The sequence below is a fragment of the Maylandia zebra genome, linkage group LG17 (assembly GCF_041146795.1).
Source record: "Maylandia zebra isolate NMK-2024a linkage group LG17, Mzebra_GT3a, whole genome shotgun sequence".
In the NCBI taxonomy this organism is placed as follows: Eukaryota; Metazoa; Chordata; class Actinopteri; order Cichliformes; family Cichlidae; genus Maylandia; species Maylandia zebra.
Genome location: NC_135183.1, coordinates 12,668,511 through 12,682,840, shown reverse-complemented (window position 1 = coordinate 12,682,840; position 14,330 = coordinate 12,668,511). Strand labels below are relative to the sequence as shown.

General features: G+C 43.5%; 1 protein-coding gene across 1 annotated transcript in view; it reads left to right on the top strand.

Moving 5' to 3' along the window:
- The window catches only part of slc22a23 (solute carrier family 22 member 23), a 28,288-nt gene that overhangs the window by 10,737 nt on the left and 3,221 nt on the right, over positions 1 to 14,330 (top strand). The window contains exons 4-9 of the mRNA XM_004571756.5: positions 9,807 to 9,993; positions 10,214 to 10,341; positions 11,637 to 11,739; positions 11,949 to 12,175; positions 12,810 to 12,842; positions 13,009 to 13,132. Of these exons, the coding sequence (XP_004571813.1) occupies positions 9,807 to 9,993; positions 10,214 to 10,341; positions 11,637 to 11,739; positions 11,949 to 12,175; positions 12,810 to 12,842; positions 13,009 to 13,132 (802 nt within the window). The remainder of the gene's footprint in view (positions 1 to 9,806; positions 9,994 to 10,213; positions 10,342 to 11,636; positions 11,740 to 11,948; positions 12,176 to 12,809; positions 12,843 to 13,008; positions 13,133 to 14,330) is intronic.

The window sequence follows — 14,330 nt, the reverse complement described above, 5'->3', positions numbered from 1 at the left end:
AAACTGGGTCAACATGTGAATCAAACATATGAATCCCAGCAGATTCACTGGAGCAACTGTAGAAAGCTGCAGAATTTTTAGTACCATTACTGAATCCTAGAGGGGGATTGGTATTCGCTTCTCAAAAGATTTTCAGTGAATGTAATTTGCATGGGCCCAGAAGAATTAGGCTGCAGTCGCGTTAGAGTAGTGGAACAAGGTTAATGCCTTTGCCTTTTCCTCTCTGTCTCTGCCCCTTGATTTCCTTGTAGGAAATGACAAAGACAAGCACTATACGGTGTATGCAGGTGTGTGCAGTTTTGAGCTCATGGTGAGGACTTCTGCTGACTCAGATGCTGTGCCCTTGTCAAGCTGTCTATGAAGTCACCCCCTTAGGCTGAAACAGATTTGTGTCATGACTGATTAATATTGTTTAGTCTATAAAATGCCACAAAAATGCCTAGCGGGGTTTCAGGAGCCCCATATGGTGTCTACATAGTGCTTGTTTGGTCTGTCCAAATTCCAATTGGTATTTTATTTTAAGTTAAATCCTCACATGCTAACAGCATGACTGTTTTCTGTTTTCTTTTTATTGTTGTAGGGTCTTTACCTTACAGTATAAAAGGCCTTGAGGCAACTGCTATGATTTGGTGCCATATAAACAAAACTGAATTGAAATTCAGGTGGAAGATTGATGGTATGAGCCTCAGCTTCACCAGTCTCGTGTTGAAGTGTCCTTGCACAAGATACTGAACCCTACATTTCCCCCAAAACATTCATTATTGTGAGAGAGACTGTATGTATTAGTTAAAAAGAAATAGAAAGTGCTGAATGAATGTGTGTGTGTGAATAGGTGAACAGTGTTATAAAAGTCACAAATCTTCACACTGGAGAGTAAAAGCTACTTTCAGCTGCTTCTATTCACAAAGGGTTAAAACAGTGGGTAGCTCTGCATGTTTGACTCGGCAAATTCCTTACTGCAGATGTCCTTCCTGACGCAACCCAAAGGGATTTGTGCTTCCTCCCAGGATCGAACTAGGGCTCGTGACGATAGAGACACCAGCAACCATAGTCAGTTGTCTTGTAGGGGCCAGAGCAGGCGACGTTAAGGGAAATTTAAAACTGCTGGCTAAGGGTAAACATAAATTCAATAAATTATAACATTATATTTCACATCGGTAGTAATGACACCGGGTTACGTCAGTTGGAGGTCACTAAAACCAATATTGAATTGTGTGTTACTTTGCCAAAACAATGTTGGACTCTGTAGTTAACTGTAGTCGGTCCCCTCCCCAATTGGACAGGAGTGACATGTTTAGGTGCATGTTCTCCTTTAATTGCTGGCTGTCTGAGTGGTGTCCAAAAAATGATGTGGGCTTTATAAATAATTGGGATGCTTTCTGGAGGAAACCTGGTCAGTTTAGGAGAGACGGCATCCATCCCACTTTGGATGGAGCAGTTCTAATTTCTAGAAATTTGGCCAAATTTATTAAAACACCCAAAACGTGACTATCCAGAGTTGGCACCAGGAAGCAGAATTGCAGTCTTACACGCCTTTCCTCTTACTTCTCGCCTCCTGTTACCCCCCCCCCCCCCCCCCCCAAAATCCCATCCCCACAGAATCCCCACTGTGTCAGCTCCCAAACAGACAAAAAATAAACTAAAAACTAACTGTGAATTAATAATTGATAAACAAGTCAATTTACTCTGCCTGTTAGAAACCTGGTTGCAACAGGATGATTATGTTAGTTTAAATTAATCAACAGGCCGAGCAGGTTGGGGGGTGTCCAACCTTCTTTTTATCTAACAAATTCTTGAAGTAGTTCTAAAACAGCTAATTAATCATCTGCAGAGGAATAGACTATTTGAAGAGTTTCAGTCAGGTTTCAGAGCTCATCACAGCACAGAAACAGCTTTAGTGAAAGTTACAAATGATCTCCTTATGGCCTCTGACAGTGGACTCATCTCTGTGGTTGTTCTGCTAGACCTCAGTGCAGCATTCGATACTGTTGACCATAATATTCTATTAGAGTGATTAGACCATGCTGTAGACATTAAAGGTACTGCATCACAGTGGGTTAAATCATATCTATCTAATAGACTCCAATTTGTTAATGTAAACTGAGGGTTCTCTTCACACACCAAGGTTAATTATGGTGTTCCACAGGGTTCAGTGCTAGGACCAATTCTGTTTACATTATATATGCTTCCCTTAGGCAGTATCATCAGAAGGCATAGCATACATTTTCACTGCATGGTCGTCTCATGTCAATTTGTCATGTTTGTTGCGATTCTTAGTGTTCAATTACAACCTAACAAATCCCATCTCTCTCTTGGTTCTATTTCATGCTTAGCACTAATTAGCATCTTAGCTTGCAGTATTGTGAGCAAGCTAGCATACTAACAGTGGCATTTAACTTATAGCAACTCTGTAAGTTAAACAATTAAGAACAGTTAATGAAAGCTTGTTATAATAGTTTTGGGTGTTTGTTTGTTTTTTGGCTCCAGTATAGCTTTTTGTTTCAGGAACACGACACTCCCTTTTTCCAAAATTTCAACAATATCTTTTCCCATCACCAGCTGAGCTATAAATCTTCGTCATAATCGCAAACACAGACTGTGGTTCTCACTCTGAGCTCATGCTGTTAGGAAGCTAATTGTCTCTCCATGCTGTTCTCATGCCGGAGGCAAGGTTAGCCAGGGAGCAGCAGACAACATAAAAGTGTGTGTATGTGTGTGTGGTAGTACTATCAACCATTCATCATTGAAAATTAGTTTGACCATTCTATCAGCTTCTTTTTATTCAGACCCTTTTTCTTTCTGTATGACTGTTCACTTTTAGATGCAAAGTATGAGAAGCTGTGGGGGGATTAAAAAAACTGTGGTGGTGCTGGGGGTGGAGGTGCTTTTATGGAGGGTGTGAAAGCTACTTCAACCACACTGATGAGCTAGAGGGAAGGGTGGGGGGGGGGGGGGTTGCACACAGGAGGGAGGGTGGCAGTGGGCAGTGAGATAATCAGCACAAGGAGAGCCATTCTCCCACTCAGCTGGAACAAAAGGTCCTTGCCAGCATGCCTGTTTGTGTGTGCGTATTGATATCCCAGTAGAGTCAGCAGGATCAGGCTCCTCCCCCAGAGAGTTGGGTAGCATTTTTTTTTTTTTTTGTGAGGTTACTTTAGGGATACATTGCCTTTGCCAAAGTACAGTTGATTTTCTCTTTTCGATTGTGATTCAGTCTTATTGACTGTGAACAAAGGTAATATTGAGTGACTGCAGCTCAAACTGACTACATGTGCATACTAGCTGAGTAAAAGTGCAATAATAATTTTATATTTCCAGATGATAAAGTTTGGTGTTTAGTGTTGTCTGTAAGTAAAGCAAATTAAGGTTTAACAAACAAAACTTTTTAACCTTACAATAGCGAATTTTTGTATTTCGACACACCCGTAGAATACAAAATGCAAAGGGTTTGATTTGACAGGAGAAGATGCAAAGAATAAGATAAGATGGAGTCAGATGATCTGTTTGTTTGTGCTTAGCTAAAGACAAGATTAATATTATAGTAGGTAGCATGTCTAGAACACTGGCATACCCCTAGACTCTAGGGGTATGCTTCTCGCTTCAGGTGCAAGAGGTTCTGGGTTCGAATCCTGGACGAGCCTCCATTTGTGTTGCATCCCCCCCTGACCATGGTGGGGGCTAAGGCAGGGAGGAGACATTAACACAAGACCACCAAAATTAACGAAGACGGACAACAGCTAGGTTAATAGTCAGGCAGGATTTCATTCTGTTGTCATGCCTTGACAACAATGAACTTGACAACAAAAAAAAAAGTGGGGAAGGAGGACCAATCGGTTGAGCCAAATCAAATAAATTAACAAAACAAAAGGAGGTCAACAGCTTCCCTGAGTCTAAATAAAGCAATATGCAAAACAAAAGGCCCGTCTAGCTGCTCGACAAAAAAGTCCAGTCAAAACATACAAAAGTGGCATCAGCCGCATAACCTAGTGTCTGTAACAGTCAAACCTCTGCTGCCAGTGTATAGGGTACCCCAAGCTTACTTGTCCAGCCTCCCACCAACACACTCTGTTTTACGTACACAGAAGCCTACAAACAAGAGTTCCACAAGAGTCAGAAGCTGCCCAGCTGTCCAGGGAGCTGCTCTTTTCTACTGATCCCTGGCAAGCTATTGACCTACTGTGCCCAGGTCAGCCAATAGACGTGTGCCAATTATCTTTGAATTGGCCAATAGGTGGAGGCTTGACACCTGAAAGACAGGAGCAACAGAAAAACAGAGCAACGTACTCTGGCATGTAACAACTCTTTACCATGTTCTCAGATCACTCCAATGTAAATTAATGAAGGAATCAGTCCAGTTTTTACTGCAATCTTGCCAAATAATTTCACATGGATGGTCCTTTTATAGCCAAGCATTTTGCATGATTGCTTAAAGCCAGTTTTTTAAACATGATTTTTTAAAAAGAAATCTAGTCTAATCTAATTAGGTGTATCATGGAAAATGTATATTGTAAATAAAAATCACAATGAAATTAAAGTGAAAATGTGGTAAAAACACACTGGACCTGAACTGTAATACCATCACTGCCGTTCCAATTGTGAATGATCGCACGCGTCTCACGTCCTCGGGAAGTCTGGACTCCCGAATGAACTTTCCAGGTACAAACTAGCATGTAAACAAGTAAAAACTTGCATACTTGGATATTAAGAAACAGTCAAGGAGAAGAAGAAGCTAAAATTTGGACCCACAAATTTTTGTGAGAGTAGTAGTATGTCTTCTACTCTTTTTGGGACTTTTTACCACCACTTCTGGAGAATCTGTAAGCCAAGCCATTGTTTACTGTAGGGAGCAGCTGCTAGCACTGGGCAACAGGAAAGTACTCCTGGAGGAGCGACCCAAGATTCCGAAGGAATTACGACGTTGGAGGAGGGGACGCAGGGCTGGAGTGAAGTACCAGGAAAGAAGGAGACGGTACAAACCAAGCATTCCATCCATTCTCATGGGTAATGTAAGATCTTTACCCAACAAGATGGAAGAGCTAATTGCGCTAACCAGACTGCAGTGGGAGTACAAGCAGAGCAGCCTCCTCCTGTTCACTGAGACATGGCTCAGGGACCACACACCGGACTCTGTCATAACTCTGGATGGCTTTCAACTGGTTAGAGCGGACCGGAATGCAAAGGAGAGTGGTAAGAGGAGAGGTGGTGGACTAGCAATGTATGTCAATGAGAGATGGTGTAACCCGGGGCACATCACTGTGAAGGAACAGAGCTGTACCAAAGACATTGAACTGTTGGCAGTTAGCGTCCGGCCATACCACCTGGCCAGGGAATTTTCACACGTTATTGTGCTGACTGTTTACATCCCACCCTCGGCCGACGCTACAGCAGCCTGTGATTACATTCACTCCACTGTCTCTCAGCTACAGATGGCACATCCGCAGTCCCTCATTATTATTTCTGGGGACTTCAATCATGCCTCACTATCTGTCACTCTCCCAAACTTCTCCCAGTACGTTGACTGCCATACAAGGGACAGCAAAACCCTGGATCTATTGTTTGCCAACACAAAGCAGGCTTACAGTGCATCACCCCTCCCCCCGCTTGGCCACTCAGACCACAACCTGGTCCTTCTCCACCCCACCTACACTCCTATGGTGAAGAGGAACCCCCCCACGAAGAAGGTGATAAGGGTGTGGTCTGAGGAATGCACTGAGGCCTTAAGAGACTGTTTTGAATGCACAGACTGGCAGGAACTCTGCAAGCCTCACGGTGAGGACATCGACGCCCTCACTCACTGCATCACGGACTACATTAATTTCTGTGTTGAGAACACTGTGCCTACCAAGAAGATACAGTGTTTCTCAAACAATAAACCGTGGGTCACAACAGAACTGAAGGCCCTGCTGAACAAGAAGAAGAGTGCTTTCTGGTCGGGAGACAAGGAGGAACTTAAGAAAGTCCAAAAGGATCTTAAATACAAGATCCAATAAGGCAAGGAGTGCCTCAGGAGGAAGATGGAAAACCAACTCCAACAGAAAAACGTCAGAGAAGTCTGGAGGAACATGAAACAAATCTCCGGACATTTCCAGGACAATGGAGGAGCCACAGTGTCTGCTGGCCGGGGGTGGGCTAACGACTTGAATCTGTTTTTTAACAAATTTGACAATGGCCCACTTATCACCTCTCCCACCCCCCAGGTTCCATTAACCCCCCTCCATTTGCCGCCCCCCCTCCGGGTGCAATGCCATTGTCACCTGAGCTCTCCTCTCACCACAACCCTGCTTCACCCCCTTCACACATCTATCCACAACAAAGCAAGCCCCACCCCCCACTCCAGCCCAGTCTCACATCACATCTACTTCACAGCTGATCAGGTGAGAAATCAGCTCAAGAGGACGAAGGCAAGGAAGGCAGCAGGTCCGGATGGAATCTGCTCCAGACTGCTCAGGGACTGTGCAGAGCAGCTCTGTCAGGTGGCCCTGTACATCTTCAACCTGAGCCTGAGCCTGGAGAGGGTTCCTGAACTGTGGAAGACTTCCTGTGTGGTTCCGGTGCCAAAAATCGCACACCCCAGGGAGCCCAACCACTTCAGGCCTGTTGCCTTGACTTCTCATCTGATGAAGACCATGGAAAGGCTCATCCTGCACCACATTCAGCCACTGGTGGGCTCAGAGATGGACCCCCTGCAGTTCGCCTACTGTTCTGGAATTGGGGTGGATGATGCTGTCATCTACCTGGTACACCGATCCCTCTCTCACTTAGAGCAGGCGGGGAGCACTGTGAGGATCATGTGTTTTGACTTCTCCAGTGCTTTCAACACCATCCAACCTGCACTACTGAGAGGGAAGCTGGAGGGAGCCGGAGTAGGCAAACAGCTGACTGCATGGACCATCGACTACCTTACCAACAGACCACAGTATGTGAGGCTCCATGACTGTGTCCGAGGTGGTAATCTGCAGCACGGGGCCACCACAGGGCACGGTTCTCTCACCTTTCCTGTTCAGCCTTTACACTTCAGACTTCTGTTATAATTCGGACGATTGCCATATACAGAAGTTCTCAGATGATACAGCCATCATTGGATGCGTATCAGACGGGAATGATCGGGAATACAGGGGGGTCATCAGTGACTTTGTTGGCTGGTGTGAGACCAACGTACTCCAAATCAACGTCGGCAAGACAAAGGAGATGATCATAGACTTCAGGAGGAAGTCACCCCCTACAACACCGGTGAACATCCAAGGGAAAGACATTGAGATAGTGGACTCTTATAAGTACCTGGGTGTTCACCTCAACAATAAACTGGACTGGACTACAAATACAGACGTCCTGTATAAGAAGGGCCAGAGTCGACTCCACCTGCTGAGGAGACTGAGGTCCTTCGGAGTCTGCAGGACTCTGTTAACGACATTCTATGACACTGTGGTAGCATCTGCCCTTTTCTATGCAGTGGCCTGCTGGGGGAGTGGATGCACGGACAGGGACAGGAGCAGGATTGACAAACTGGTGCGGAGGTCTAGCTCCGTGCTGGGATGTCCCCTGGAGTCTGTAGAGGTGGTTGGTGAGGGGAGGATGTTAGTAAAGCTGACATCCATCATGAACAACCCACATCACCCACTGCATGAGTATGTGAGTGGGCTGAGCAGCTCCTTTAGTCAGAGACTGAAACACCCTCGCTGCAGGAAGGAGCGCTTTCGCAGATCATTCATCCCAACAGCAGTTAGACTCTATAACTCCTCAATCACGATGTCATAAGTCACTGGACACTGTGAACATCCACGGTCACCACTTCATGCATAATGGACCTTCCATGACCTTCCAAGCTATATAGTTTATGTCTTCCATATTTCCAACTATATCCATAATCACATACTGTGTATGCTACCATTGTATATAGTGTATTATCTTACTTTTTTCATTGATTGTACTTATTTGTATTTTTGTATTTCCTTCATATATCTGTACCTGAGCTGAGGCGACGCAAAAATTTCCCCGCTGTGGGATCAATAAAGTCTTGTCTTATCTTATCTTATCTTATCTTATCTTATCTTATCTTATCTTATCTTATCTTATCTTATCTTAATACATATTAGACACATTTAGCACTGATGGCTTGACATGGGTTAAGGCAAATGCTTAAAGCTGAAGTTGCATTCACTGTTGTTTTGGGTAATGAGTTATCGTACAGTATACATATCCTGCTGAAACAAAGCTTGTTTATTTAAAGTCAGCGACTTGTATTTTTAGCTGCATCATCCTTGTCATTTGGTCTTGTTTCCTACGAAGTGCACAGAGCTTAACTGAAGCTTAATAATGGCCACCTGTTGCTGCCTTATACAGGGTTGAGTTTTCTGGGATAAACAATGCTAAATTGCTCAGCAGGGTGGATATAAAAAGCAGAGTTGGGTGATTTTCTCAGTCTGTTTGTCACCATTAGCGACCTCTTTCACATTAGACTCAGTCGTTCGATCTGCTGTTGAGTAAATTATTGATTTGTGCAGTTTTAATTGTACAGACTGACCGAGATCTGGGAACAGCGTGTGGTTACTAAACACACAGGACAAGAAACCGATATGAAAATAAAGCCGATCAGCAGAAGTGTAACTAAGCATCCATCACATTCACATCCTGGGTCAACTCTGGCTCGTGGTCTGACTTCTCAGTTTCTTTTTGTGATTTGAGATAAAGTTATTATTTATTTCTTTATTTTACATTGGAAACATTTGGATTTGATAATTTACATTTAATGCTATATTTTTAGACCGCTATGTTAAAAAATAGTGAAAAGCTGTATACTGCTCCCATCACTGGGCCAGAGACAGACTCACACTGTCTTTTTGGCTAGAAAAAGTAGAAGCAGAAGGCCAGGTTAAGGATTATGGGTCAGTGCAGTTTCCTTCATCTGTTTTGGACCTTGTGTGGGAAGATTTTTGACTCAGGTCTAAGGAAGAAAAACAGTTCAAGGGAATTTCAGTAATACCTTTAACCTCTAGCTGAATCATTTTCCTTTCATTCTTTTATCTGAAAATCTTAGTCATCTTTCCATCCCGCCTCCTTCTTCCTCATTGTGTTTTTCTCTGTATTTCCTCCTCTCTCTCTCTCTCTCACTCTCTCACTCTCTCACACACACCAGTCTTTATTATCATTCCTCTGGTGATTCCACTGATGAATGGAGGGACTTTTGGAGGGTTAGGTAATTTGTATTCAGTCCCTACTCTACTTTCTTTACTCTGTCAACCCCCCAGCCCAGCTTCCTCTCTCTGCCTCACAATAACAAGTGACAGTACAGGTTAGTGAGTATAGTGAGTATGCCCCCCTTCCTCCCTTCTCATCCACCAACAATGGTCACCTTCAAAAGGCCCTTGCCATATGGGCCAGGCCATCTGGACTGTGCCATGTTACAGGCAGTAAGGGAAAGGATAGGAGCCCAGTCACGTGGGAAGGACTTAAAGGACGGTTCCAGCGAAAAGCTCACCGAGCAGCTGAACTCACTCACACGCTTCCACATGCAGTCCATCCTAACTTAATGAAGAGGCCTGGTGTTAAACTAGTGCGCTCTCAGGGGAAGGATCAGCAATAAGTGTTCAATAATTCATGACAGGAAATTCAGTGCCTACCTCACCATTAAACAAACACATGCTCTTTCAGGCCATTAAGACAGCTGCAAGTTTATAATGGTAATCACATCCAAACACACAGAGCGCATACATAATTTATTCGCCTATCGTGGCGCACTGACACCAAAGGAAGCCATGTTTTCTGTAAAATGAAGTCTTTTTGTTCTCGTGCTTGTCTTTTTATTTTAGGGATCGAGCTGTGTTTGCCAGGTTGGCGTTTCTCCATGACTATGGTGGCCAGTTTTCTTATGGTGGGCGGGCAGCTATTGATGCCAGGGGTGGCAGCTCTGTGTCGCCATTGGCCAAACCGGGATGACTGGCAGGTCCTGCAGATCGTCATAATCAGTCCTTTCGTACTGATGCTGCCATACGTCTGGTGAGTCCCGCCCTCTGAAGAAAATCCACAGCTCTGAGCCAGGCGATGGCTTGTACAGTACACACGGCACCACACAAGCTCGCTCCGATTTTACAAACAATAGTCTCTTTCTCCTCTTGTTTTCTTCTGCCCTCACTTGTTTCTTTCTTGCGTTTACAAATCTTCTGCTCATCCTTTGTCTGCTTCTCCTCGCCATCCCCCTCTTTCACTCCCTCTACAGGATTTTTCCCGAATCCCTGCGCTGGTTGCTGGCCACCCAGCATTACCGGCGGTCCAAAGCCATGATGCTGCAGATCGCCAGGAAGAACCAAGTCGACATGACAACTGAGCCAAGCGGAGTTCTTACAGGTGAGGATGAATTCAAGAGGGAGCGAGAAGATGAAAGATCCCACAACCACTGGGCCACGAATTCTATTCTTTCTGTTGGTTTCCTTCAATTCTCTTCACTTTGCAATGTATTTAAATTGTCTGCAGTATGTTACATTACAGCTGCTGCTCGGTGTGATGAAATGAGCAAGCAAAGACACTGACATGCATATAAAACTGCTCAGACCATTGATATGATGAAATGCAAACGCAATAAGGTAAAGATCCATAGTCCTTTAGGTTGTTAATGGTTTTTTATTATAATATACACAAAGTCTGACTTCCAAATAGTGCCGAGAGCATGTGCACTGTCAGTTAACAACAACATTGTTATCCTGTAAATCTCAGTAGACTACGAAGCACCTGGGGTCTCATTTAAAAAGAATGTGTAGGATCCATACTATACCTGAGCAGAGAAGCTGAGATGGTGTGGACAAAAAATAGCAATAATAATTATAGAGCATGCCTATGCTCACCAGCTCAGAAGCTTCCCTTTATAAATCACGGTCAGTATAGAAATGTGTGCACTTCAATCAGTCTTCTACCCTTCCCTCAAAAAGCTGTTTTGCTGTGGTGAACTTGGCCCACTTTATAATAACTTGTGATGATATTTAGTGTAATGGATGTATGATGAAAAATATGATGTTGAGTTGGAGAAATATTTGATTCTGCTCATCTCAGTGCTGCCGTGGGTTACTGGCATTTCAATATTTATGATAAAGTAGATCCATAAGTACTACATTATAGGAAATCATACTTAACGTATGAGGTGAAGTATTATGTATTGGTTTTTACATCATGCCTTTAATTTAGCACCTCACAATGTGCATTGCTAATTTCTGTCTGTCTCCAAAATGTTCATAAGCGTGGGTCGGACTCTCTGTACCAGTGTGCACGTCAAGATTGCCTTTGAAAACTCCCAACTTGTGCGTGGGAAGTTGCACAGGCCTTTTTCAGACTTCATTTTCGGCGTGCGCCATGTTTATAAATGAGATCCCTGGCTATTAATTGTCTTGCGACAGATTTAACGTGTCTCACCTTTCTCTGCCACGACACTTCTTGTTCCCCCGAGATGGTGTTTGATTCATTGTCGCTGCTTCTCCCAGTAGCCAAGCAGTCAGAGGGATGATGAGAGTGGGCACAGTGATGTCCTACATCTATCTAAAGCCCCCCCAAAGCTCTTTAGCTTCTCCGTGCTAGAGATCCCTTATGGCCGGGTGCTCATTACCACCTGAAAAGGAAAGGTCTCAAGGTGTGCGTTTCATGTTTCCTACCAGAGCTGGAGCAGGAGCTGCACAAGAAACCCCAGAGGAGCTGCATTGTCAAGATGATGAGCACCAGGAACCTGTGGAAAAACATTGTGGTGCTGTGTGTCAACTCGTAAGTGTGTTGCGTTTGTGGTCCCGGCTTGTACAGTTCCTTTGCTAATAACAGCCAACATCCGTTGTGTTGAGAGCATGAATTACACATGAGCTGGTCTCCAGAGAATGAAGACATACTCAAACCTCACGTGCCCTGTGGCGGACGCATGTTTTAGGTGGCACCTCATTGGCCACTCTCTTATTCTGTGGTTTTGTCTTGATGTACAGTCTGACAGGTTATGGAATTCACCACTGCTTCGCTCGCAGTATGATGGACCCCGAGGCTCAGCCCACGGCTTTGTGCCATGCTGACTATTACACCATGGCGGGCATCGCCGTGGCAACCTGTCTAGCACTATGCCCTGCGGTCGGGCTGATGGGTCGGCGTGGAGGGCTGCTCACATTCATGATCATAACAGCCCTGGCATCACTGCTGCAGCTGGGTTTGCTTAACTGTAAGTAATAAAAAAATGCACAAGTAGACCATTCAAATCAACTTTATTTATATAGCTCCAAACCACAATCACCTTTGTTACACAATCACATTTTGTTACATAGATGCACTGTAATGCATCTACGGCCATGTTTTTTGGGGGGAGACCACTACCATCATGACAGAAGGGTTTTATCACAGGATAAAAGTGATTACTTAGAATTTTTTTATAGCTACTAAAGTTACTGTAAAGTTTGACTCAAACGAAACTTTGGTGTGAAGGTCTAAAATACAACTAACTTTGTACAGACACCATGACTGTAATGTTATACTATCCTGTTGCCTTCAAAGTAAAACTATATTTCAAATAAGTAGCAAGCTATTAGCTAGGCATGCTAACTTTAGCCTCTCTTCTCAAAACTAATAGAAACATTGTTAATCCAGTCTTTACACTTTTCACCTCTTGTTTTTACTGGTGAAAATACCATGAATATATCCTTGAAACTTTTTGGAGCATGTAGTCATTATTTCAGGCTTCAGTGGTAAACTGTTCTCCTGAAGGCTTTTATTCTGCTTGTTTTGAGTCAGTGCTGTGCTGCTCTTCGTGCTTACTAATGACATCTCTCTTTTCTCCAATGCTCACTAATGGAATCCAGTGATTGGGAAGTACAGCCTTCGCCATGACACAGGTACATTTGCAGTTATTTATCATCTAAAACAATTAAAATGATAAACCTTTCCACTGGTTTGAGGAAAACTTAGTGATACACAGTAAACAATGTCATTTATGTCCCTGGAATCATGTTACATTTGTTGTTGCTGATTTTTATTGCTTGTTTCCTCTCTTTTGAACAGTTTTGCGAGACACTCTTAACAGGAAATTCTCTGTGGCCTTCTCCATAATTGGGATGTTCTCTTCTCATGCTGTCAGCACACTCAGCATTTTCTTTTGTGCTGAAATCACTCCTACTGTCATCAGGTGAGCCTGCATAGTCATAAACACAACATACATCTTATGAAAGCAAACAGTCTTATTACTTTAAAAAATATATCGTCTATTATGACAGTGTCTGCACACAGCTTTTGTTCTCAAATTGCATATTTGCTCCCTCTTGTGGTGTGTTTATGACTGACAAGTGTTTGGAAAGAAAAATGTGTGCCACATTATTGATTACAATGGCTCCACAGAAAACTGGTGAAAACGTGGCTTTATGGAAAAAGGGCTGTAAGAGGTTATGAAGGAGGTTCAGAGCAACAGATCTGACCAGATGCTGAGTGAAGACCGTTGTCAGCTTAAGAAAGTGATAAAAGTGGCTGAATAAAGCCTGCCATTTTAATACTCTTAAGTGGGATGTATCCTGCCCACTTTCAGCTCTGTACTCCTAATACATTAGCACCGTATGATTCACCAGTCAGAAAATCCACAAATATCCTACATTAGGCTTTGGTGCAACCTCTTCATCTGAAAGAAAAAAGCCATTTGAGCTCATTTCCTTTTCACTCCAGCCTCCAATTGTTCTGATTGGCTTTCCCTTACAAACAGAAGGTCCAAACAGCAGGTGGGTGGGGCTTCTATGCTCACAACTAGAGCTGTTTTTATGACATGACTAGGTGATGTGTTCTACTTTTGCAAATATAATACAGAGACAAAAATAGGAAAAAAAGGGGTATGTATGTAGGCTGATCTCATTATTTGCATTGTGGTGACTGTGGCTCGAGTAGTAGACTGGGTCATCTACCAATTAGAAAGTCATGGATCAATCTGTGACTCCTTACATCAGGGTTGGGGAACTCCAGGCCTGAAGGGCTGGCGTCATGCAGGTTTTAGATATCACACTGGGTCAGCACACTTGAATCAAATGATTCGTTCATTACCAGGCCTTTGGAGACCTTCGAGACATGTTAAGGAAGTAATTTAGGTAATTTAGGAGGTTAGAAAGCCTTTAGGCATAGTTAAAAAAGTGCTGCATGAGACAAGCTAAGTGAGGCCTGTAGTAGAAAGCTACTTTATAAGAAGCAGTCCATTTAAAGTTATTTGACCATGTTTATATCTCAAAAAATAAGAAGTCAACTTTTAATGATGTCCCAATCCTGTTGTATGAAGAATGCTTCTAGAATGCTGCTGTTTTTAGTGTAAGGTGCATCAGAACACCTTGGAAATAAATCAGCTCTGACCT